Source organism: Mobula hypostoma, chromosome 18, assembly GCF_963921235.1.
Source record: "Mobula hypostoma chromosome 18, sMobHyp1.1, whole genome shotgun sequence".
Taxonomy (NCBI): domain Eukaryota; kingdom Metazoa; phylum Chordata; class Chondrichthyes; order Myliobatiformes; family Myliobatidae; genus Mobula; species Mobula hypostoma.
In genome coordinates, this window is record NC_086114.1 from 9,458,112 (window position 1) to 9,483,230 (window position 25,119).

General features: G+C 43.0%; 1 protein-coding gene across 3 annotated transcripts in view; it reads right to left on the reverse strand.

Moving 5' to 3' along the window:
• The window catches only part of LOC134358149 (very long chain fatty acid elongase 6-like), a 140,269-nt gene that overhangs the window by 17,162 nt on the left and 97,988 nt on the right, over positions 1 to 25,119 (reverse strand). For 2 of the 3 annotated variants that reach the window (XM_063070139.1, XM_063070138.1), the window contains one exon: positions 23,717 to 23,848. The exons of the other annotated variant lie outside the window; for it this stretch is intronic. In XM_063070139.1, the coding sequence (XP_062926209.1) occupies positions 23,717 to 23,848 (132 nt within the window). The remainder of the gene's footprint in view (positions 1 to 23,716; positions 23,849 to 25,119) is intronic. 3 annotated transcript variants of the gene reach the window in all.

The window sequence follows — 25,119 nt, forward strand, 5'->3', positions numbered from 1 at the left end:
TCTCCTTCAAATGTTGTAGAATACATCTTTTCGCCATTAAAGTAAGAAATGCAATCATTCTACGCACTGAGGGGGATAAATTACTAGAAGTTTTAGGTAATCCAAAGATAGCAGTAATAGGATGGGGAGAAATATCACCATTCAAAACCTTTGAGATAATATTAAAAATGTCTTTCCAAAAAGTTTCCAGAGTAGGACAAGACCAAAACGTATGGGTCAGGGAAGCTATCTCCCCATGACATCTATCACAAAGAGAGTTAATATGAGAGTAAAAACGAGCTAATTTATCTTTAGACATGTGTGCTGTATGGACAACTTTAAATTGAATTAAGGAATGTTTGGCACAGATAGAGGAAGTATTGACTAGTTGTAAAATATGAGCCCAGTCATCCGCCGGGATAGTAAGGCCCAATTCCTTTTCCCAGTCAGTCTTAATCTTATCGAATGGAGCTATCCTGAGTTTCATGATAGTATTATAAATAATAGCCATTACACCTTTCTGACACGGGTTGAGGTTAATGACAGCGTCTAAAATATTTGTAGGGGTTAATGCCGGAAGGGAGGAAAGTATGGTATTTAGGAAATTTCTAACTTGCAAATATCTAAAAAAAAATGTGTTCTTGGTAAATTGTATTTATGCCTTTTTCTTTCAATTTGATACTTCTTATTTTCCAATGAAATACCTCTTTGTTGAGAACGCAAAACAGTTATTCCATCACAGGCAAATAGTCCTCACCATTGAGCACATCTACAAAGAGCGCTGGCACAAGAAAGCAGCATCTCAAGGACCCCCATTATCCAGGCCATGCTCTCTTCTCCCTGCTGCCGTCGGGAAGGATGTACAGGTGCTTAAAGGCCCAGTATAGGAACAGTTCTAACCCTTCAACCATCAGGCTCCAGACACAACATGGCAGACATCCCACCTCTCCCGGAAGTTCCAGGAGTCTCCCGCATATTGATGGCAGCTCCCTGACACCTGCAAATTATATACAATATCCCGGGAGAGGGAAAGGGAGAGGGAGCATCCTGATTGGTCTCCCTTTGTGCTAAGTAGACCTATCAATTTTCTCTGTGGGCGGGCTTTACAGTCGACCTCAAAAATAATGACAGGGTGTTGCTCGCTGCACTGTTTGCAACAGTGACTTTTTTATTGCCCATGGTGGGTTAAAATGTAAAAGACATGTTGAAGTGAGTTTAACAGGTGTCATTCGTTCATTAGCGTGCTAACGTTATTTAAACTAGCTGGCTGGCTGCTAAGGAGCTACGCTATTGATGTCCTACATGATGAGGCCAAACTCCCTGTAGACTTGCTTAAAGTTGTAATAGAATAAAAAAACAACTCCATGATAATATAAGTACATATTTTAATGTCACATTTTCTGCATATACCCAACTTGGTTTACAGATTAGACAAAATCACCAAACGAAGTATTACATATACCCTTGGAGGTCGACCGGGGGTGAGGGGTGGGAGTGCTATCTCCCTGAAATGAGCTTTTGCAGGGTGGGATGTGTGACAATGATAAGCTCACACACTCCAACACTGAACTGATTCCACAACCCACAGACTCACTTTCAAGGACTCTACAGCTTATGGTCTCAGTATTACTTATTTTATTACAATTTCATTTTTTTAGTATTTGCACAGTTTGCCTTCTTTTGCACATTAGCTGTTTGTGTGGCTTTGTGTGTAGTTTTTCATTGATTCCATCATATTTCTGAATTCTACTGTGAATGCCTGCAAGCAAGCAAATCTCACTGTAGTATGTGGGAATTTTTATGTACTTTAATAATAAATTTACTTTGAACTCCACTGATTATCTACCATTTTGGCATTTAACCTGTTTTCCTACTTCACTTCAGCTAACTGCCTTCAGGGATATTCAATATTCAGGAGGGATGGACATGAAGGAAGGGGAGGTGGGGTGGCGTTGCTGGTTAAAGAAGAGATTAATGCAATAGAAAGGAAAGACATAAACCGGGAAGATGTGGAATCGATATGGGTAGAGCTGCGTAACACTAAGGGGCAGAAGACGCTGGTGGGAGTTGTGTACAGGCCACCTAACAGTAGTAGTGAGGTCGGAGATGGTATTAAACAGGAAATTAGAAATGTGTGCAATAAAGGAACAGCAGTTATAATGGGTGACTTCAATCTACATGTAGATTGGGTGAACCAAATTGGTAAAGGTGCTGAGGAAGAGGATTTCTTGGAATGTAAGCGGGATAGTTTTTTGAACCAACATGTCGAGGAACTAACTAGAGAGCAGGCTATTCTGGACTGGGTTTTGAGCAATGAGGAAGGGTTAATTAGCAATCTTGTCGTGAGAGGCCCCTTGGGTAAGAGTGACCATAATATGGTGGAATTCTTCATTAAGATGGAGAATGACATAGTTAATTCAGAAACAAAGGTTCTGAACTTAAAGAGGGGTAACTTTGAAGGTATGAGACGTGAATTAGCTAAGATAGACTGGCAAATGACACTTAAAGGATTGACGGTGGATATGCAATGGCAAGCATTTAAAGATTGCATGGATGAACTACAATTGTTTATCCCAGTTTGGCAAAAGAATAAATCAAGGAAGGTTGTGCATCCGTGGCTGACAAGAGAAATTAGGGATAGTATCAATTCCAAAGAAGAAGCATACAAATTAGCCAGAGAAAGTGGCTCACCTGAGGACTGGGAGAAATTCAGAGTTCAGCAGAGGAGGACAAAGGGCTTAATTAGGAAGGGGAAAAAAGATTATGAGAGAAAACTGGCAGGGAACATAAAAACTGACTGTAAAAGCTTTTATAGATATGTAAAAAGGAAAAGACTGGTAAAGACAAATGTAGGTCCCCTGCAGACAGAAACAGGTGAATTGATTATGGGGACCAAGGACATGGCAGACCAATTGAATAATTACTTTGGTTCTGTCTTCACTAAGGAGGACATAAATAATCTTCCAGAAATAGTAGGGGACAGAGGGTCCAGTGAGATGGAGGAACTGAGCGAAATACATGTTATTAGGGAAGTGGTGTTAGGTAAATTGAAGGGATTAAAGGCAGATAAATCCCCAGGGCCAGATGGTCTGCATCCTAGAGTCCTTAAGGAAGTAGCCCAAGAAATAGTGGATGCATTAGTGATAATTTTTCAAAACTCGTTAGATTCTGGACTAGTTCCTGAGGATTGGAGGGTGGCTAATGTAACTCCACTTTTTAAAAAAGGAGGGAGAGAGAAACCGGGGAATTATAGACCGGTTAGCCTAACGTCGGTGGTGGGGAAACTGCTGGAGTCAGTTATCAAGGATGTGATAACAGCACATTTGGAAAGCGGTGAAATGATCGGACAAAGTCAGCATGGATTTGTGAAAGGAAAATCATGTCTGACGAATCTCATAGAATTTTTTGAGGATGTAACTAGTAGAGTGGATAGGGGAGAACCAGTGGATGTGGTATATTTGGATTTTCAAAAGGCTTTTGACAAGGTCCCACACAGGAGATTAGTGTGCAAACTTAAAGCACACGGTATTGGGGGTAAGGTATTGGTGTGGGTGGAGAATTGGTTAGCAGACAGGAAGCAAAGAGTGGGAATAAACGGGACCTTTTCAGAATGGCAGGCGGTGACTAGTGGGGTACCGCAAGGCTCAGTGCTGGGACCCCAGTTGTTTACAATATATATTAATGACTTGGATGAGGGAATTAAATGCAGCATCTCCAAGTTTGCGGATGACACGAAGCTGGGTGGCAGTGTTAGCTGTGAGGAGGATGCTAAGAGGATGCAGGGTGACTTGGATAGGTTGGGTGAGTGGGCAAATTCATGGCAGATGCAATTTAATGTGGATAAATATGAAGTTATCCACTTTGGTGGCAAAAATAGGAAAACAGATTATTATCTGAATGGCGGCCGATTAGGAAAAGGGGAGATGCAACGAGACCTGGGTGTCATTATACACCAGTCATTGAAAGTGGGCATGCCGGTACAGCAGGCGGTGAAAAAGGCAAATGGTATGCTGGCATTTATAGCGAGAGGATTCGAGTACAGGAGCAGGGAGGTACTACTGCAGTTGTACAAGGCCTTGGTGAGACCACACCTGGAGTATTGTGTGCAGTTTTGGTCCCCTAATCTGAGGAAAGACATCCTTGCCATAGAGGGAGTACAAAGAAGGTTCACCAGATTGATTCCTGGGATGGCAGGACTTTCATATGAAGAAAGACTGGATGAACTGGGCTTGTACTCGTTGGAATTTAGAAGATTGACGGGGGATCTGATTGAAACGTATAAGATCCTAAAGGGATTGGACAGGCTAGATGCAGGAAGATTGTTCCCGATGTTGGGGAAGTCCAGAACGAGGGGCTACAGTTTGAGGATAGCGGGGAAGCCTTTTAGGACTGAGATTAGGAAAAACTTCTTCACACAGAGAGTGGTGAATCTGTCATTCTCTGTCACAGGAAACAGTTGAGGCCAGTTCATTGGCTATATTTAAGAGGGAGTTAGATATGGCCCTTGTGGCTACGGGGGTCAGGGGGTATGGAGGGAAGGCTGGGGCGGGGTTCTGAGTTGGATGATCAGCCATGATCATAATAAATGGCGGTGCAGGCTCGAAGGGCCGAATGGCCTACTCCTGCACCTATTTTCTATGTTTCTATGTTTCTATATCATTATAACTATCTATATTTAGGTCACAAGTTTCAGACATACGTTTTCCACTCTCAAGCTAAATATTAAACTCCTAGTATGTTAGAATCACTCTTTCCCAGAGGAACCATTAGTCCTGCCTCTTTACACATGACGGAATCTAAAATAATGTGTTCCACCTGTTGTGCTAAGAAACTCGCTCATCATCAGTACGTGCTGTGTCATAAGACGTGGCGATCTTGGTCTTTCTATGACTATGATTGTTTTCAGCTCATTTTTCTGCAAAAGTGATTTGTCATTGCCTTTACAAGACGGGTGACTCCAGCCATTATCAATACTTTTCGGAGATTGTCTGCCTGGCGTTAGTGGTCGCATAACCAGGACTTGTGATTGCACCATCTGCTCATAGAACCATCCACCACCCTGGCTTCACGTGGCCCTGATCGGGGAGCTAAGCAGGTGCTACACCTTGCCCAAGGGTAACCTGCAGTCTAGTGGGTGATGGGCCTGTTTCTGTGCTGTATTTTTCCATGACTCTATGAATCTAAGTTAGCTTGACAGCATAGGAGTTAAGAAATAGCAAGGGAAAGATGTCACTGTTGAGAATAGTCATAGTCATAGCCATAGTCATAGTCATACTTTATTGATCCCGGGGGAAATTGATTTTCATTACAGTTGCACCATAAATAATAAATAGTAATAGAACCATAAATAGTTAAATAGTAATATGTAACTTATGCCAGTAAATTATGAAATAAGTCCAGGACCAGCCTATTGGCTCAGGGTGTCTGACCCTCCAAGGGAGGAGTTGTAAAGTTTGATGGCCACAGGCAGGAATGACTTCCTATGACGCTCTGTGCTGCATCTCGGCGGAATGAGTCTCTGGCTGAATGTACTCCTGTGCCCACCCAGTACATTATGTAGTGGATGGGAGACATTGACCAAGATGGCATGCAACTTAGACAGCATCCTCTTTTCGGACACCACCGTCAGAGAGTCCAGTTCCATCCCCACAACATCACTGGCCTTACGAATGAGATTGTTGATTCTGTTGGTGTCTGCTACCCTCAGCCTGCTGCCCCAGCACACAACAGCAAACATGATAGCACTGGCCATCACAGACTCGTAGAACATCCTCAGCATCGTCCGGCAGATGTTAAAGGACCTCAGTCTCCTCAGAAAATAGAGACAGCAATTAGAGCATATTAGCTTCCTTTACAATAGCTACACCATAAAACACAGAATATATAAAAATTAATCAAGCAATATTCTGCAGTAATTGTAGGGAAGGAGCACCTTACACCTCCTTTAGTAGAGACATACAGTATCTCTACCCCCCCACTCATATGGACTATATACAGTACTCATCGACAAGGCTTTCATTTCCATTTGGTTAGTCCATTCCATATATAAAGTCGAACACAATTACAGCAGAATATTGCTTGATTAATTCTTTATATATTATATTATAATTCTTTATATATCCGGAGTTTCTCCAGTTAGCGGACGAGTTCCCTCCACGCCTCTTTGACATAGTGGGGAACTGTGTATGAGGCAAGTTACAGCAGTGGTTTGCCATTGCCTTCTGCCGGGTGAGTTTCCAAAGAGATCACCAGCTCGTAACCCATCAAGGATGGAAAGCGTGCAGGGGAAGCTGGCTGGATTCGAACCCCGGCACTGATGCCAATACGCCATCAGCCGGGTCCTATTATGAAGGAAGCTGTCATGCTATTTCAGCAGTGACGTCTTTCCCTTACTATTTCTTAACTACTATACTCACGGAGTCATCGAAAAATACAGCACAGAAACAGGCCCATCACCCATCTAGTCCAGGCCAAACCATTTAAACTGCCTACTCCAGTCAGCCTGCACCTGGACCATGGCCATCCATACCCCCACCATCCATGTACCATTCCAAACTTCACAAACATTGAAGTCAAGCTTGCATGCACAACTTGCACCGACAGCTCATTCCACACTCTCACGGCCAACTTGAAATTGTAGACCCGGTTTTGTCACAGTGGTGGACAGATGATGCTAGCCTCTGCGCCTGGTGAAAGCTGCCAATAAAGACCTAGTGATCATCCCCTTCTCTTTGTCCACAACTGTCAGATCAAAAGGATCACTGACACCCAGCATCGCTGATGTCATTAAGCTGCCTTGGGAGCCTAACACTTCAATTCTCAGATACTGCATACGAGAATGTGATTAGTTTCATTTTCATCATTCTTAATTGTTAGATGACTAATCCACAGATAAGAAATTTGAAATATAAATACACTTATTAAAAGCATTTGTATTGGTAATTTGCAGGTTGTAACACCTTATTTTTTATTGTTTTGACTGATTCCTTTGATATTGGTGGAGAGAGTTGTAAATATTGCGAAGAAGAGCTGAACCACAGAGAGCATGAACCTGTGCTTGTATGGAAATCCCAGATTTGCTAACTGCTTTATGGAACAGTCTCTTCCACTACTGGAAATTTCAACATCATTACGACTAGAAAATCCATAATATTCTTACCCAACTCTGAAGCCTGAAGGCACATACTCAACGATTCAGGAACAGCTTCTTCCCCACTACCATCCTGAATGGGAATGAACCCATGAACACTATCTCATTGCTTTTCTCATTTCTATTTTTTCATTACCTAATTAATTGAACTATTTAATATATATACACTTACTGTAATTCACAGTTTTTTTTTCTATTATGTACTGCACTGTACTGCTACCGCAAAGACAACAAATTTCACGACACATGCAGCGATATTAAACCAGATCCTGTTTGTGATTCTCTGCAATTGCAACTTTGCACGTCTTGGTTAAAGTCACATGATTCAGTCATAAGCCTTTCACTCACAAGCTAAGTATGAAACTCTAATATATTATGATCAGTCTTCTCCAGAAGCTCCTTTAATCCGACCTCTCAACGTGTTATGATCACTCTTATGACCCAGAGGCCCTCACCTAAGCCCATGTCTAAAATAGCCTGTTCCATGCTGATTTCATAATGGATTAGATCGCTGGGTGATTTCTATGTGAGGCCATGTAAACTGTTCTACTGGGAAGCACGTTAGAAATATAGAAACACAGAAAACCTACAGCACAATACAGGCCCTTTGGCCCACGAAGCTGTGCTGAACATGTCCTTACCTTAGAAATTACCTGGGGTTACCCATAACCCTCTATTTTTCTGAGCTCCATGTACCTATCCAGGAGTCTCTTAAAAGACCCTATCGTATCTGCCTCCACCACTGTCGCCGGCAGCCCATTCCATACACTCACTACTCTCTGCATAAAAAACTTACCTCTGACATCTCCTCCATACCTTCTTCCAAGCACCTTAAAACTTTGCCCTCTCGTGTTAGCCATTTCAGCCCTAGGAAAAAGCCTCTGACTATCCACATGATCAATGCCTCTCATCATCTTATACACCTTTATCAGGTCACCTCTCATCCTCCGTTACTCCAAGGAAAAAAGGCCCAGTTCACTCAAACTTTTCTCATTAGGCATGCTCCCCAATCCAAGCATCATCCTTGTAAACCTCCTCTGCACCCTTTCAATGGTTGCACATCTTTCCTGTAGTGAGGTGACCAGAACTGAGCACAGTACTCCAAGTGGGATCTGACCAGGGTCCTATATAGCTGCAACATTACCTCTCAGCTCCTAAACTCAATCCCACAATTGATGGAGGCCAATGCACCGTATGCCTTCTTAACCACAGAGTCAACCTGCGCAGCAGCTTTGAGTGTCCTATGGACTCGGACCCCAAGATCCCTCTGATCCTCCACACTGCCAAGAGTCTTACCATTAATACTATATTCTGTCATCATATTTGACCCACCAAAATGAACCACCTCACACTTATCTAAGTTGAACTCCACCTGCCACTTCTCAACCCAGTTTTGCATCCTATCAATGTCCCACTGTAACCTCTGACAGCCCTCCACACTATCCACAATATCTCCAACCTTTGTGCCATCAACAAATTTTACTAACCCATCCCTCCACTTCTTCATCCAGGTCATTTATAAAACTCACGAAGAGTAGGGGTCCCAGAACAGATCCCTGAGGCACACCACTGGTGACCGACCTCCATGCAGAATTTGACCCGTCTACAACAACCCTTTGCCTTCCGTGGGCAAGCCAATTCCGAATCCACAAAGCAATGTCCCCTTGGATCTCATGCCTCCTTACTTTCTCAATAAGCCTTGCATGGGGTACTTCATCAAATGCCTTGCTGAAATCCATATACACTACATCTACTGCTCTACCTTCATCAATGTGTTTATTGGGATCCTCAAAAAAATTCAATCAGGCTCGTAAGGCATGACCTGCCTTTCACAAAGCCATGCTGATTATTCCTAATCATATTATGCCTCTCCAAATGTTCATAAATCCTGCCTCTCAGGATCTTCTCCATCAACTTACCAACCACTGAAGTAAGACTCACTGATCTATAATTTCCTGGGCTATCTCTACTCCCTTTCTTGAATAATGAAACAACATCCGCAACCTTCCAATCCTCTGGAACCTCTCCCGTCCCCATTGATGATGCAAAGATCATCGCCAGAGGCTCAGCAATCTCCTCCCTTGCCTCCCACAGTAGCCTGGGTACATCTCGTCCGGTCCTGGTGACTTATCCAACTTGATGCTTTCCAAAATCCTCTTTCTTAATATCTACATGCTCAAGCTTTTCAGTCCGCTCTAAGTCATCCCTACAATCGCCAAGGTCCTTTTCCTTAGGGAATACTGAAGCAAAGTACTCATTAAGTACCTCTGCTATCTCCTGCAGTTCCATACACACTTTTCCACTGTCACATTTGATAGGTCCTATTCTCTCACCTCTTACCCCCTTGCTCTTCACATACTTGTAGAATGCCTTGGGGTTTTCCTTAATCCTGTCCACCAAGGCCTTCTCATGGCCCCTTCTGGCTCTCCTAATTTCTTTCTTAAGTTCCTTCCTGCTAGCCTTATAATCTTCTAGATCTCTCTCATTACCTAGTTATTTTGAACCTTTCATAAGCATTTATTTTCTTCTTGACTAGATTTACAACAGCCTTTGTACACCACTGTTCCTGTACCCTACCATCCTTCCCGTCTCATTGGAATGTACCTATGCAGAACTCCACACAAATATCCCCTGAACATTTGCTACATTTCTTCCATACATTTCCCTGAGAACATCTGTTCCCAGTTTATGCTTCCAAGTTCTTGCCTGATAGCTTCATATTTCCCCTTACTCCAATTAAATGCTTTCCTAACTTGTCTGTTCCTATCCCTCTCCAAAGCAATGGTAAAGGAGATAGAATTGTGATCACTATCTCCAAAATGCTCTCCCACTGAGAGATCTGACACCTGACCAGGTTCATTTCCCAATACCAGATCAAGTACATCCTCTCCTCTTGTGGGTTTATCTACATACTGTGTCAAGAAACCTTCTTGAACACACTTAACAAACTCCACCCCATCTAACACCCCATCTAAACCCCTTGCTCTAGGGACAAGCCAATCAATATTAGGGAAATTACAATCTCCCACAACAACCCTGTTATTATTACACTTTTTCAGAATCTGTCTCCCTATCTGCTCCTCGATGTCCCTGTTACTATTGGGTAGTCTATAAAAAACACCCAGTAGAGTTATTGACCCCTTCCTGTTCCTAACTTCCACCCACAGAGATTCTGCAGACGATCCCTCCATGACTTCCTCCTTTTCTGCAGCGGTGACACTGTCTCTGATCAACAGTACCATGCCCCCACCTCTTTTGCCTCCCTCCCTGTCCTTTCTGAAACATTTAAAGCCTGGCACTCGAAGTAACCATTCCTGTCCCTGCGCCATCCAAGTCTCTGTAATGGCCACAACATCATAGCTCCAAGTACTGATCTACGCTCTAAGCTCATCCGCTTTGTTCATAATACTCCGTGCATTAAAACAGACACATCTCAAACCACTGGTCTGACCATGTCTCTTTTCTATCACCTGCCTATCCTCCCTCTCGCACTGTCTCCAAGCTTTCTCTATTTGTGAGCCAACCGCCTCTTCCTCCGTCTCTCCGTTGTTACTTTATCTTTCTGGTTGGAAGTCTTTTGATAGATACAAGAGGATTAAAAATACCATTCAGACATTTCACACATCAGAAGAACTCTTCCCTCATTTTAGCCACTTTTTATTTGCATTGAGAAGCAGCTGCCAATTCAATGGTTCCTGAGACTCTACAGAACTGTGATCAAACAAAAGAATTGAGGTGGAGACACTGGGAGATATTAGGGCAGAAAGGAGGTCGGTTGTGATGTAAAAAACTAAAGTACAGAGACCTAAGGCAGAAATCACTACATTTGGTGTTTATTCAGCTGATGCTTGGTTGTCAATGGTGGAGTGGTTAAATCTGAGACTAAATTAGAGAGGTGTAGACATCATAGAGGGCGAAGGGTGTGGACACAGGGAGGGGAGAAGTGCAAGGAGGGAATCTAAAACTTCAGTGTCCCTTAGCAGGCAGTTCAGTCAGCAAACAGTGAGGATGACGTGAGAACTGGATGGTACAAGGTTAGGTTGAATTGTTCTCTGATCTTCGCAATCCATTGGCAAATGTTTTGTCACCATATGAGGAGACATCAGCGATGTGCTGTTCCCGTGGTGTGTCCTCTGAATGCTTGGCCTTTATATACTTATCGATCAGCTGAATGGTCATCAATACAGAAACTCAATTGTGATGTAGGGAGGGGTCTCATCACTGATTGGCTGCGTGTCGAACTCTGTGTGTTGTCTGGTATTTTGCCTGAATTGGCTTATAAATGGGGTCGAGGTCTACATGTCTGTTTATAGAATTGTTTACGGAAATTCTCTTGCATTCTGCATGTTTGTTTGGGTGGTGCAAGTGAGGATACAGATACAAGTATTTTAGATGTTCTCAAATTTACAGAATGAACGAATTCAGCCAGAAATATTACGAAATATGCAAGTCAGAGGTAGAAAACTGAGAAATTGAAAAGGGCTCCGAAAACATTCATAAGGATATTTCCAGTGTTTTATGGGGCTGCAACATTACCTTGCAGCTTTTTGATTTAACCTCCAAACATACAAATCATGAGGGCAACTTCTGACTATAGCTTTTCCACAAACTATACCATGTTCTCCCAGCACAATATTTTTGTTTGAAGGGCATCAGGGAACATTGTTTCATTTGGTGGAGAGCACTGACATGAAGGCTTCAGAATGCCCAGCGGATGGCTCAGACATTGCTTAGCACAGCTGAAACAACACCAGTGTCACACTTGGTGTGTGCATGTGTGTGTACGTGCCCAATCTTAGTCAAATATCACAGCATTAGCTGGGAAGCATGAGCAATATTCAGAGGTGCTGTCTGTAAAAGGTGTTGCTATGGAAAATTGATATGCGTTCCACTCAGCCAAGAAAGAAGAAAAGGTTGATCCAAGACTTGAAAAAAAGCCAAGATCCCAACAAACAGGGTCGACACAATATTTACTGAAATATCTGTGCTTGTACTTAGCCTTTGAGTAAATTTGTCAGATCACTTACTGAAATATTATTCTGACAATTAGATGCATGTTTGCTGAAAAATAGTGATTCCGATCATTAGCTTTATTTCAGTGTCTAATTGTGTTCATGGTACACAAGTCAAGTAGTAATCTCAAAGTTCAAATTAAATTTATTATCGAAGTACCATATACTATTCTGAGATTCATTCTCGGAGTGATTCTCCTGAGTATGAAGGCACATGCTCAACAATTCAGAAACAGGTTCTTTCCCCTTGCCATCGGATTTCTGAATGGACATTGAACACAACCTTTTTTTTATTTTTATTTTTCCACTACTTGTTTAATTTACTCGTGGAAAATTTTTTTTAAATAGTGAGGTTGTGTTCATGTGTATATATGTATATACACACACACACACACAAACAATATTTATATATACTGTAATTCACAGTTTTGTTTCTATTATTATGAATTGCATTGTACCGCTGCCACAAAGATAACAAATTTCACAACATATGCCGATGATTTTAAGCCTGATTCTGATTCTAATTCTTGATGTTTCATTAGAGACAGTGTAGAATCGTACACAGTGCTCTGCTTCACAAAGTGGGATGCAGACTTAACTCCACCAACCCTGGGATTAGTAGCTTAGTGGTTAGCGCGACCCTATTGCAGCTTGGGCTGTCAGAGATCAGAGTTCAATTCAGGTGCCGACTGTACGGAGGTTGTACGTTCCATGACCGTGTGGGTCTCCTCCCACAGTCCAAAGGCGTACCAGTTGGTCATTGTAAATTGTCCTGTGATTAGGATAGGGTTAGTTGGGATGTGGGGCAGTGTGGCTTGTTGGGCTGGGAGCGCCTGTTCCACGCCTCTCCAATCTGAAACCTTAATGTTGTGAAACATTCTTACAGAGAACGGAACAAGAAGCAGAGCTTCTTTCACACCCCGAATGTGCTGCCTATCGGCCCTTGCTATTTCTAGCATTTCCTACTTGTTATTCCCCAATGCTCTGAAATACCACACTGGGGTCCTTCCTTCTTCACGTTCCCATGGCGTGCACGTAGATCAAGCTGTGAACAATTCTCTTCACCTACAGAATTGTCATCCCAGGTACAAGTTTCAATGTTAATGAATCGCACAATATAAATAAACTATAGCCCTAAGGCCTTCTTAATACAGTTTCCAGGCTGTTTATGGGTATGTTGCCTGGGAAAGGAATCATTACACCAAAGAACTTCAAACTGTCATACAAGAGGAAGAGGACCAAAATACATTGGCAAATGTCTCATTCCGGATATGTTGAAGTGCCTTATTCAACTAATTAAAGCTCAAGCCTTAATTCAAAAGATTAAAGATGAGGTTTATTTGTCACATGTACATTGAAACATTCAGTGAAATGTGTCATTTGCATTAACGATGAACACAGTCCGGGACGTAATGGGGTCCCACAATTGTCACCATGCTTCCGGAACCAACGTAGCATACCCACAACGTACTAACACGTGTCCTCGGGAGGAATTGGAGCACCCAGAGGGCACACATGATTAGGCAACTCAGGGGTCCTCTGGCATGACCTCTTCTTCCTGGATATGGATAGATTAGACTGTGAGTTCATTACTGAAGTTCTTCGCCATCATGTCTTTGAACTTCACCACGGATACCATCTGTCCCTGTGCTCTCGTTCTTTCTCAGCATGGTACCCTTCAATTCTTAAACACAAAATAATCTGCAGACGCTGTGATTAAAGCAACACTTTCAGTACGCTGGATGAACTCAGCAGGTCGGGCAGCATCAGTTAGAAACGATCAGTCGACGTTTCGGGCCGGAACCCTTCGTCAGGACTGAAGAATGAAAGATGGGGAAGGATTTGAAGAATGCTTGTAGCTTCAGTTGAAAGATCAGTAATTTGAAAGACAAAGGGGTGGGGGAGGGGAAGCATCGACGTCATAGCCCTTGAAAACAATGGGTAGTAGAAGAAGGAGGCGGAACCATGAGGGAGCTGGGGGAGGGGGTAGAGTGAAATAGGGATAGAGGAAGGGAGCGGGAGGGAATTACCGGAAGTTGGAGAATTCTATGTTCACACCAAGGGGCTGGAGACTACCTAGACGGTATATGAGGTGTTGCTCCTCCAACCTGAGTTTATCCTCATCGTGGCAGTAGAGGAGGCCATGTATGGACATATCTGAAAGGGAGTGGGAAGCAGAGTTGAAGTGGGTGGCTACCAGGAGATCCTGTCTGTTGTGGCGGATGGAGTGGAGGAGCTCAGTGAAGCGGTCCCCCAATCTGGCGGCTGGAGTGGAGGTGCTCGACGAAGCGGTCCCCCAATCTTCCCTAACCCTCCAATTCTTGTCAGTCAGAAGTGGCTAGGCTGGATGAAATAGGCTGATGTGGGATGACGCCAAGGGGCTCACGTCAAGGACAGAGACATGGTTAGCAGCATCTTTGAAAATATTCTTCCTTGCACCTCCATACTGGGCTCTCAGTGGATGATTGGGTCTGTCGATGGCAATTATAGTGTTGAAGCACCTGTCCCTCCGCCCATCACTTCCAACAAACTACCCGCTACACGTCAATGTTCAGTCTAGATCACCTCCAGCCACGGTCACCACAACGGCATGCGTGCAAGTCCAGAGGACAAATTCCAAGTCATCACCAATTTGTTCGCTGGAATGCGTCAGAGCACGGCCTCTGCATAACATCTGAAACATACAAGCCCTCTCTCAAACTGCACACCACCACCCTCTGACAATAAGTTCTACAACGAGACCCTGGAAAACATCGACCACTGTCCATATCTCATGAGCCACATCTCAAAGATGAAATTCACCATCTCCTTCAGTGCACTAGGACAACCTTTGGTCAACTGGAGAAAAAGGTTCCAGAAGTTCAAGGCTACAGAGATTATGAACTATTGCACTGCAGTGATCCCAGCCCTCCTGAACATTTTGAAACTGAGTTGACCTACAGCAGACACCTCAAGAAAGACAACAACAATTTCTTCCCTGCAAAATCTTCCAACTCTACTGGCAGGATAAGAAACTAACATCAGCATCTAATCTCATGCCAATATCCTCCAGCCCGAAGTCCCTAATCACATACAGCTACCTTTGTAGGACAGCCATATCCGTCATGATGTGTACTGGCAATGTTGGAACCCAAGTGCGGAAGAAAGACAGACTCCCATGTAGTGACGGTATCCAGAGTTTATTCATAAGAACTCCAACAGAAGATCGGTGACACCGTGGGCATAACATTCTCAAACCAGGACTCACGATTAGCACTAATCGGGTGCTCACTTAAATAATACAGGTAACAAGGAATCCCCAAGCCTATCAAAATAATGTAACATTTAAACGGAAAGCACAAGGAGACTGCAATACAAAGAGCAAGTCATTCGAGGAAAACAGAAGGACATCTAAACAGTTAACACCTCTTGTTAGACAACAATTAACTAATTCAGCTGCTATAAAAACCTCCGAGCCCAAAGCTCTCCGGCTCCCTGCACAGGCCTGAAGAGCTCATGGCACATATCACTCACGTGCTTGATTCCAGACTCCTGAACAGATAGGCTCTTCTGATTCCTGTCCTGGGACCGGATTATCAGGAAGACAGAAGGAAAAGTTCAATACCTCCTTCAAAAGCTGTAGCATCTCCACAGACCCTTGAGAATTACCCAGCCCATATCGGCATTGATTGGAGAAGGGGCATGCAAGATAGCTCTGAACCTCACTCATTACACAAAACAACCTCCCATCCACTGTCTCCAACTATGCTTCCTGCTGCCTTTGAAAATCGACTAACATCATCAAGTACCACCCCCAACTTTGGTCACGTTCGTTTCTCCCCCTTCTTTTGGGCAGAAGTTACAAAAGCCAGAAGACACGAAACACCAGGGTCAAGGACAGCTTCAGGATTTCAAGATAACATATATGTATTTTGACAATAAATTTTACTCGACTATTGAAGGATAAACTTTTGTTCTCTATATCTATTTGTTCCTGGCCCTTGCACTTTATTCGTCTCACCCCACGGCATTTCCTGCTAACGGTAACACTATATGCTGCATTGTCTTCTTTATACTACCATAATATACTTAGGTATGGAATTTTATAGGTTGAATAGGTTAAGACTGTACTCCCTGGAGAGTAGGAGAATGAGGGGAGATTTGATAGAGGTGTACAAAATTATGAGGGGATTAGATAGGGTAAATGCAAGCAGGCTTTTTTCACTAAGGTTGGGTGAGACTAGAACTACAGTTTAAGAGAAAAAGGTGAAATATTTAAGGGGAACGTGAGGGGAAATTTCTTCATTTAGAGGGTGGTATCAGCTCAGAATCATGTTTACTAGCACTGATACACTCTATGTTGCGAAATGTGTTGTTTTGCAAATGTGGATGCCTTTTTTTAATAACACAATAAATTAAAAAAACTATAAGTCACAGTAAGAAATATAAAAATTAATTTAGTGCAAAAAGGGAGTGACATAGTGAGGTAGTATTCAAGGGTTCATGGACTATTCAGAAATCGACGGCAGAGAAAAAGAAGCTGTTCCTAAAACATTGAGTGTGTGTCTTCAAGCTCCTGTATCTCCTCCCTCATGGTAGTAATGAGAAGAGAGTATGTTCTGGGTGGGGGGTGATCCTTAATGATAGATGCCAGTGGAGGTAGTGGATGCAGATCCAATTGCAACACTTAAGAGAAGTTTCAATTAGTGGATGGATGGGAGGGGTAGAGGCAGGCCACGGTCCAGGCCATAGCAGAATAGCAGATTGGTATGGAATAGATGGACTGAAGGGCCTGTTTCTGTATTGTATTGCTCTATGACTCTATGGCACTTAAAACAAAAAGCTTTTCACGGTATCTTGATACAAGTGCCAATGGTAGACCTAACGAATGTCATAAACTGCCAAACTTCCCTTCCACATAAGCACCTCTCGCCCCGCCTGCCGCGGTGCCTGCGGGTCCACCGACCTCAGCAGCAACCTCACAACTACAAAACCGGAATGGAAACAAGTCAACCATGATGCTCAGGAATGACCTGAGCGGAATGTCAAGGAAATAACCAGACCCAAAATGACAGATGCTAATGAAATGCAGAAACCTCTCACCTGACAACTGGGTAATCAATATAAACAGCTTTGTGTTTCCGTTCGAGCAATCATTGTGAAAAAGCTTTGATTGGAAAGGAAATCATTATGCTTTGCCTTCCCACTCAAAAGTACCACTCAATAAATACAAAATTCTAAGCGGCTAATCGTGTGGAATTATTAAACTAACTATTGTACAAAGGAGGTGAAATGGGTGTTGTAGTGAGGGTACAGAATAAACTTTCTTTGTCCTGACGATAAGGAAATATAACGTTACTGGTGACACAATAGCTCAGACACAGAGCGTGTGTGTCAGCCTCTCCCAAAGTGACTCATCCTATGTTCTTCAGGGACTGGCAGAGTGGAGTAGGTAGAACACAGAACAGTACAGCACAGGAACAGGCCCTTCAGCCCACAATGCTGTGCTGAACCAGCTAGAAAGCAAATCGAAAACACAACCATTAATCCCTCCTACCTACACCATGTCCACATCCCTCCATCTTTCATATATCCATGTGCCTAACTAAACATCTGTATTTGCCTCTACCACCACACGAGGCAGCACATTACAGGCATCCATGACTCTCTGAGTTAAAAACTTTCTCCACATATCCCCTTTGAACCTAACCCCTCTCACATCAAAGCACGCCCTCTGGTATTAGACATTTCAACCCTGGAAACACATACTCTCTTGTCTACTCCACCTATGCCTCTAGTAATCCGGTAAACCTCTCTCAGATCTCCCCTCAGCCTTCAACGCTTCAAACTAAACAACACAAGTTCATCCAGCCTCTCATTTACAGAGTTGCTACCTCCCAGTCCCACCAATCCAAGTCCGATCCTCATCTCAGGCGCTGTCTGTGTGGAGCTTGCCTGTTCGCTCCGTGACTGTCTAGGCTTCTACTGGGTGCTCCAATGTCCTCCCACATCCTAAAGACGTGGGGGTTGGCAGTGTTGTGAACAGTTTTGGGCCCCTTATGTAAGAACAGATGTGCTAACACTGGAGAGGCTTCAAAGGAGGTTCATGAAAATGATTCTGGGACTGAAAGGCTTATCATATGAAGAGCTTTTGATGGCTCTGAGCCTGTATTCAGTGGAATTCAGAAGAATGAAGGGCAACCTCTTTGAAATTTAGCGAATGTTGAAGGGCTTCAATAGAGTGGATGTGGAGAGGATGTTTCCTATGGTGGGGGAGTCTAGGATCAGAGGACACAGCCACAGAATACAGGTACGTCCTTTTAGAATGGAGATGAAGAGAAATTTCTTTAGCCAGAGAATGGTGAATCCATGGAATTTGTTGTCGCAGGTGGCTGTAGAGGCCAGGTCATTGGGTATATTCAAGGTAGAGGTTGATAGATTCTTGATTAGTCAGGGCATGAGGGAATACGGGGAGACAGCAGGAAATTGGGGCTGAGAGGGAAAATAGATCAGCCATGATGAAATGGCAGAGCAGACTTGATGGGCCAAATGGCCTAATTCTGCTCCTCTGTCCTATGGTCTTAGTTGTCCACTGAGTGTGTAGATAAGTGGTACAATCTAGGTGGAAGTTGAAGGGAATCTGGAGAGAATAAAACATGGGGGCACTATAGGACTAGATTCGTGTAAATGTGTGCTTGATGACCTGCATGGATTAGTTTGTTCATCATGTGCCGGGTCGTATCATGTGAGCGATCATGGTCTTTCCATGACCACGATTGTTCTTGGCAAATTTCCCTGCAGAAGTGGTTTGTCATTGCCTTCTTCTGGGCAATGTCTTTACAAGACGGGTGATCTCAGCCATTATCAATAATCTTCAGAGATTGTCTGCCTGGCGTCAGTGGTTGCATAATCAGGACTTGTGATATTCAACTCAAATCAATTCAATTCACTTAAGATTCCGTGAGGAACTTAATTTGTGCAGTGGTAAGGACAACATCACAGGGCTTAAGGTAAACAACACCACACTACATATAGTTAAACACAATATAAAATACTCACAATACTGAAAATTAATGCATGTAATTTAAAACACAACTACACATAATAAAATTGACTCTTTTTACTGTCAAAGGTACTATGCATACTATATATTCAAAACTGGGTGTTGAGTCGAATGGAGGAAGGCACAAAACAGAATAAGGCTCTTCTGATATACACCAGTTGCTGAAAAGACAATCCACCACCCGCTCCCATGGCTTCATGTGACCAATCTGGTGGGGGTGGGGGGGGGTGCAGGCTCTCGGAGGGGAGAAGCACCTTACCCCTCCTTTGGTAGGGCGGTACCTGCACCCCACCACCCTGATCTGCATGGATAGTTGGACCAAAAGATATGTCATATCTACCTGGCAGGCATAAGCAAATGGAGGGTCCTAATAAAAGGTTGTGGCTCAAAATATTGACTATCTATTCCTCTCCATCGATGCCGCCCGACCTCCTGAGTTCCTGCAGCATGTTCAGGGCATTGCTCTGGATTTCCTGCATCTTCGGAATCTCTTGTGTTGTGAGGAAATGATGTCCGTCATTATGTATCTATCATTCTTGACACTGTCACCTTGTATTACACCAGAACAGACTGAATTCTGTGTGGCTGTAGGAACAAAAGAGGGCAGGTGGCCCTCTACTGGGATTTCTCAGTTTTATTTAGAATCGCAATCTTAACCTAATAAACTCTGTGTAACAGCTAAGTCAACACTCGAGGAAAAAAATTGCAGAGGTCTCATCTAACCAGCTCCAGGTGTAATTAATCAGGTTAAGTAACTCTGGTAGTTTTTATATAACAGACCAAGTCGTATGGTCTGTTATATAGACCATATGAGCAAGGTGCAATGCTCTATTACAGCTGGGGGCATCGGAGTTTGGAATTCAATCCCGGCATTCTCTGTAAGGAATCTGTACATCATCCCCATGGAATGCGTGGGTTTTCTCTGGGTGCTCCGCTTTCCTTCCACAGTCCAAGGATGTACTGGTCAGTAGGTTAATTAGTCATTGTAAATTGTCCCATGATTAGGCTAGGATTAATCGGGATTGCTGGGTGGCGTGGCTCAAAGGATCTACAACTTAAATGTTAACTCTGTTTCTCTTTCCACAGATGCTGCTTGTCCTGCTGAGTGTCCCTGCAAGGATTTTCTGATTTCCAGTATCAGCTGTTATTCCATCATGTTAATTACATGTTCCTTTTGACACTAAACTGTTGGTGGACACAATAAACGTTGGATGATAACTTGCCACGAAGCCCATGAGTAGGGGAAGCACAGTAGTGGAGCAGTTAGCATAACATTATTACCGTGCCAGTGACCGGGGTTTAATTCCAGTGCCACTGCCTGTCTGGACTTTGTGCGTTATCCCTATGGCTACGTGGGTTTTGACCGGGTGTTCTGGTTTCCTCCCACACTCCAAAGACCTACAGGTTAGCAGATTAATTTGTTACATGGGTGTAATTGGGTTCTGGAAGGATCTGATACCGTGCTGTACCTCGAAATAAAATAAAATTTGGAACAGCGTCCCATTTCCTCAAGTCCGGATGTGCTGTGGCTACTCGGATCCAACGATTGCTCATGTGTCGGCTTTAGGTAGTGAAAGGTTAATCTCCAAAATTGATTCTGTCAAAGTGTAATTAGATTTTTCAAGGGCAGGTGCTTGAACGGGGATCCACATTACATTTAAGATTGGCCAATGAGAAAATGCTAATGTTGGAAGCAGACAAACAGCAACATCGCTGGAAAATTCATGAAGATTTGCTCAAGTCCTTCAAGGCAAGGGAAAGGTCAATACTTTACCACTTCTCCCCTCTCCTGAGAGCACTAGATTGCAATGTTGCTATTTGTTGTTGAAATTGTTCATGGTGCACTTTTTTTTAATAACAACCCAGCATTTACACAGTGTCTCAAGTGCTGACACAGATGCAACCTCCAGCATGTACTTCGAACTATGAAATTTAATCAGCAGACTTACTTTCCTATGGATGGTTTGATCACCAGAGTAAGAAATGTACAAATATTTAACAGGAATTCACATATGTTAAGTATAGTGTAGGTTTATATGTTTTTAACCATATGTACATCAAAGCAAACAGTGAACTTTGTCATGCCCACAATGCCTTGCAGAACAGCACGGAGCACAGCAAACCAGAACATACCAAGAAACTAAGCAACAACACTCACTAACACACATACACACTTCCAACCTGACCATCCAATTCAAGGTTCAATATGTTGTGCATTCAGAGATGCTCACTGTTGTAACGCATGGTTATTTGAATTACTGTCGCCTTCCTGTCAGCTTGAACCAGTCTGGCCATTCTCCTCTGACCTCTCTCATTAACAAGGCATTTTTGTCCACAGAACTGCCAGTCACTGGATGTTCTTTGCTTTTCGCACCATTCCCTGGAAACTCTTGAGAATGTAGTTCATAAATATCCCAGGAGATCAGCAGTTTCTGAGATACTCCACCTGTCACCAACTATCATCCGACTGTCAGTCTCTTAGATCACATTTCTCCCCCAGTCTGATGTTTGGAAATAAACAACAACTTCTTGACCATGCTTTTATGCATTGAGTTGCTGCACGATTGGCTGATTAGATTTTTGCATTGATGACCAGGTGTACCTGATAAAGTGGCCACTGGTGCTCAGCCACCTGAGCTATACATTTTCCCAATTATTTCCCAAGTGGCCATTGAGCATCCAAGTGCAATCGAGCTCATCACACATCCCTACTTCCTCCACGTGACCCCGCATGCTCTTTCAAGTATTTATCCAGTTCCCTTTTCAGGGCTGAAAATGAATCTGTTTCCACTACTCTCTCACAATGCTTTCCCATTCTTTATGCTTCTTCCATCGTAATTTTTTTTTGTGAATTATCTGCTACCTCCCTTATTTTTTGAGCTACCAACCCCCATGTGGCAATCCAGCTCGGATAATTCCTTGAAGCTGGTCATGAGTTTGCCAGCTTTTCACATCAACCAACCTGTTTGTATTTGTGGAATCCTCATTTATAAAGGGCAGCAGCCAAATGAAGTGGAATGTGAAACCAATCCTGTGTATAATTACTTTCTGATTATCAGTGGCTTTATCTTCAATTGTGAAGTAGAAACAATCACTTGAATGTCTTCACACCAATAATTTAATGCCCAGTTCAAATGTCAGGCTAAATTGTTAGCTTCACATTTACGTGTCAATCTGAAGCCCTCAAGAGTGTTAGTTACCTACTCTATTTGATAAAATATTTCAATTTTATATGCCAGATTTAATGCCATTTTGGCTCCTTGTTCTCCAATGTTGTCTGCTAATATATTACTTGTAATCTTTCTCAGTTCCTCTTGGGATGTAGGTATCAGTGACAAGCTCAGTGCTTATTACCTGCCCTTGAGAAATTCTTGGGTTGCTTTATCCTTTGTTGTGTATTTATAGAGTGAAGATGGCCAGTACAAGGGGGCATAATTTTAAGGTTATTGGAGGAGAGATGTCAGAATTAAGTTCTTTCCACAGAGAGTGGTGGGTGCATTGAATATGATGCCAGGGGTGTTGGTACAGGCAGGTACATTAGGGGCACTTAAGAAACTCTTCGATAAGGACATGGATGATAAAAAAAAATGGAAGGCTATGTAGGAGGTAAAGTTCAGATAAATCTTAGAGGATGTTAAAAGATCAGCACAACATCATGGGCCAAAGGGTCTGTACTGTGCTGGAATGTTCGATGTTCCATCTCCCCCACTACGTCAAAAGCTGAGAACACACGCCCTCACCACGGAAATTTGCCTGTTCTTGCTGCTGGCTTAAAGGAGATTGGCTAGAAATTTAGATGTACAAAGTTGATTAATCCAGTTTTGGGAAGTTAAACCAATTTTACCTTAGTTTCTAATCAGTTAATGTTGCTGCTGTTTCTCCAACCTTCAGGTCAGCCAAATAATGTCAACATTGCACAGTGCATAAAATGTGTATCCAGAAGATTTCAGGCACACTAACCTGAATAATGTCACTGTTCATTCACAGAAGAAGTAACTATCAACCTTTGCTTTAATTATACCCAATGACTTGGCCTCCACAGCTGTCTGTGGCAATGAATTCCACAAATTCACCACTCTCTGGCTACTGAAATTCCTCCTCATCTGTGTTCTAAAGAGACGCCCTTGTATTCTGAGGCTATGCCCTCTGGTCCTAGACTCCTCTCCCTGCCCTTCACCTCTGGAGTATAATATTGGCAACCAATAACGGACTTTGTTCCTGGAAGAATGCGGGATTGCACGAGGGAGCCTGACAACAACACTTTTCAATCAGTGTAAAAGTTCGATCTTGTAAGAGCTAAGAAGCTCTTTAAACCATCACAAGGAAGTCAAGAAGCACCAACAAGGATTTTCTGGGCCTCACTTTCTAATTTCACATTTAATTTTGCCTCAAAATTTTCATTTTTGCTCTGCCCTTCTGAGTTTGTAAGTTCAGTGGAAACTGGGTTCAAAATTTGACTCATCTCTATTGCACAAGCTGAACCAAACCTATCAATTAAAAATTATAAACTGCCACAAAATATCAGTCACTCACCTGAATAATGCGAGGCTCAGTGACCACAAGACTAATGGTTTTCGAAGCTCAAATTTCCTTCGCTCTCTCATGTAATACTGCCCTGCAAAGATCAATGCAGCATAAACTGCAGAAAACAGGAACGACTTGCTCCTAATGAGAGAGGGGAAGAGATAATCGTTAATGCTAGATTGTTAAATCTTACACACAGTATTAATACAGAGGCTAGGCCAGTATCTGCTGGAGGTTAGATGAGTGAGAGACACTACAGTGAGATACATAATATTATATCATAAGACCATAAGACACAGGAGCAGAATTAGGCCATTCAACCCAACAAGTCTGCTCCGCCATTTCATCATGGCTGATCCATTTCTCTCTCAACCCCATTCTCCTGCCTTCTCCTTGTAACCTTTCATGCCCTGACTAATCAAGAACGTAACAACCTCCACCTTAAATGCACCCAGTGACCTGGCCTCCACAGCCGCCAGTGGCAAAGAATTCCACAGATTCACCACCCTCTGGCTAAAGAAATTCCTTCTCCCAAAGTGCATGACCATGCACTTCCCAATACTGTATTCTATCTACCACTTCTTTGCCCATTCTCCTAATCTGTCTAAGTCCTTCTGCAGCCTCTCTGCTTCCTCAACCTATCTTCGTAATGTCTGCAAACTTGGCCATAAAGCCATCAATTTCATCATCCAAATCACTGAGGTACAACATAGAAAGAAGCAGTCCCAACACAGACCCCTATGGAACACTAGTCACCAGCAACCAATCCGAAAAAAACTCCCTTTATTCCCAGACTTTGCCTCCTGCCAATGATCTTTCCATGTTCGTATCTTTCCTGTAATACACGGGTTCTTATTTTGTTTAGCAGCCTCAGATGCAGCACCTTGTCAAAGACCTTCTGAAAATCCAAGAAAATCCATCCACTGATTCTTCTTTGTCTATTCTGCTTGTTATTTCTTCAAAAATCCCGAGGAGGTTTAACAGGCTAGGTGGCGAGGATGTTTCCACATGTGTGAGAATTTAGAATTAAGATTGACATCTTAAAAGTGTGAGGTTATCCACTTAAGGCAGAGAGTTTCTCCCAAACGTTCATTCATCACTTCCTCGAAGTGTGGTGGAAGCAGAGTCCTTGAACATTTTTAAGACATGGACACATAAATTCTTGAAAAGCTAGGAGTTAAGACATGGACACATAAATTCCTGCAGAGCTAGGAGGTATCACTGAGAGGTAGGTGGGGATTTGGTGCTGAGGGTCAGTCATGATCTTCAATAAATGGCAGGGCAGGCACGAGGGGCCAACTGGCCTACTCATGCTCCCCATTCACCTGTTTGACGCAATTGTGTCTCACAGTGTGGAAACAGTCCCTTTGGCTCAAATGGTCTATCCTGACAAAACTAGTCCAACTTGTAAG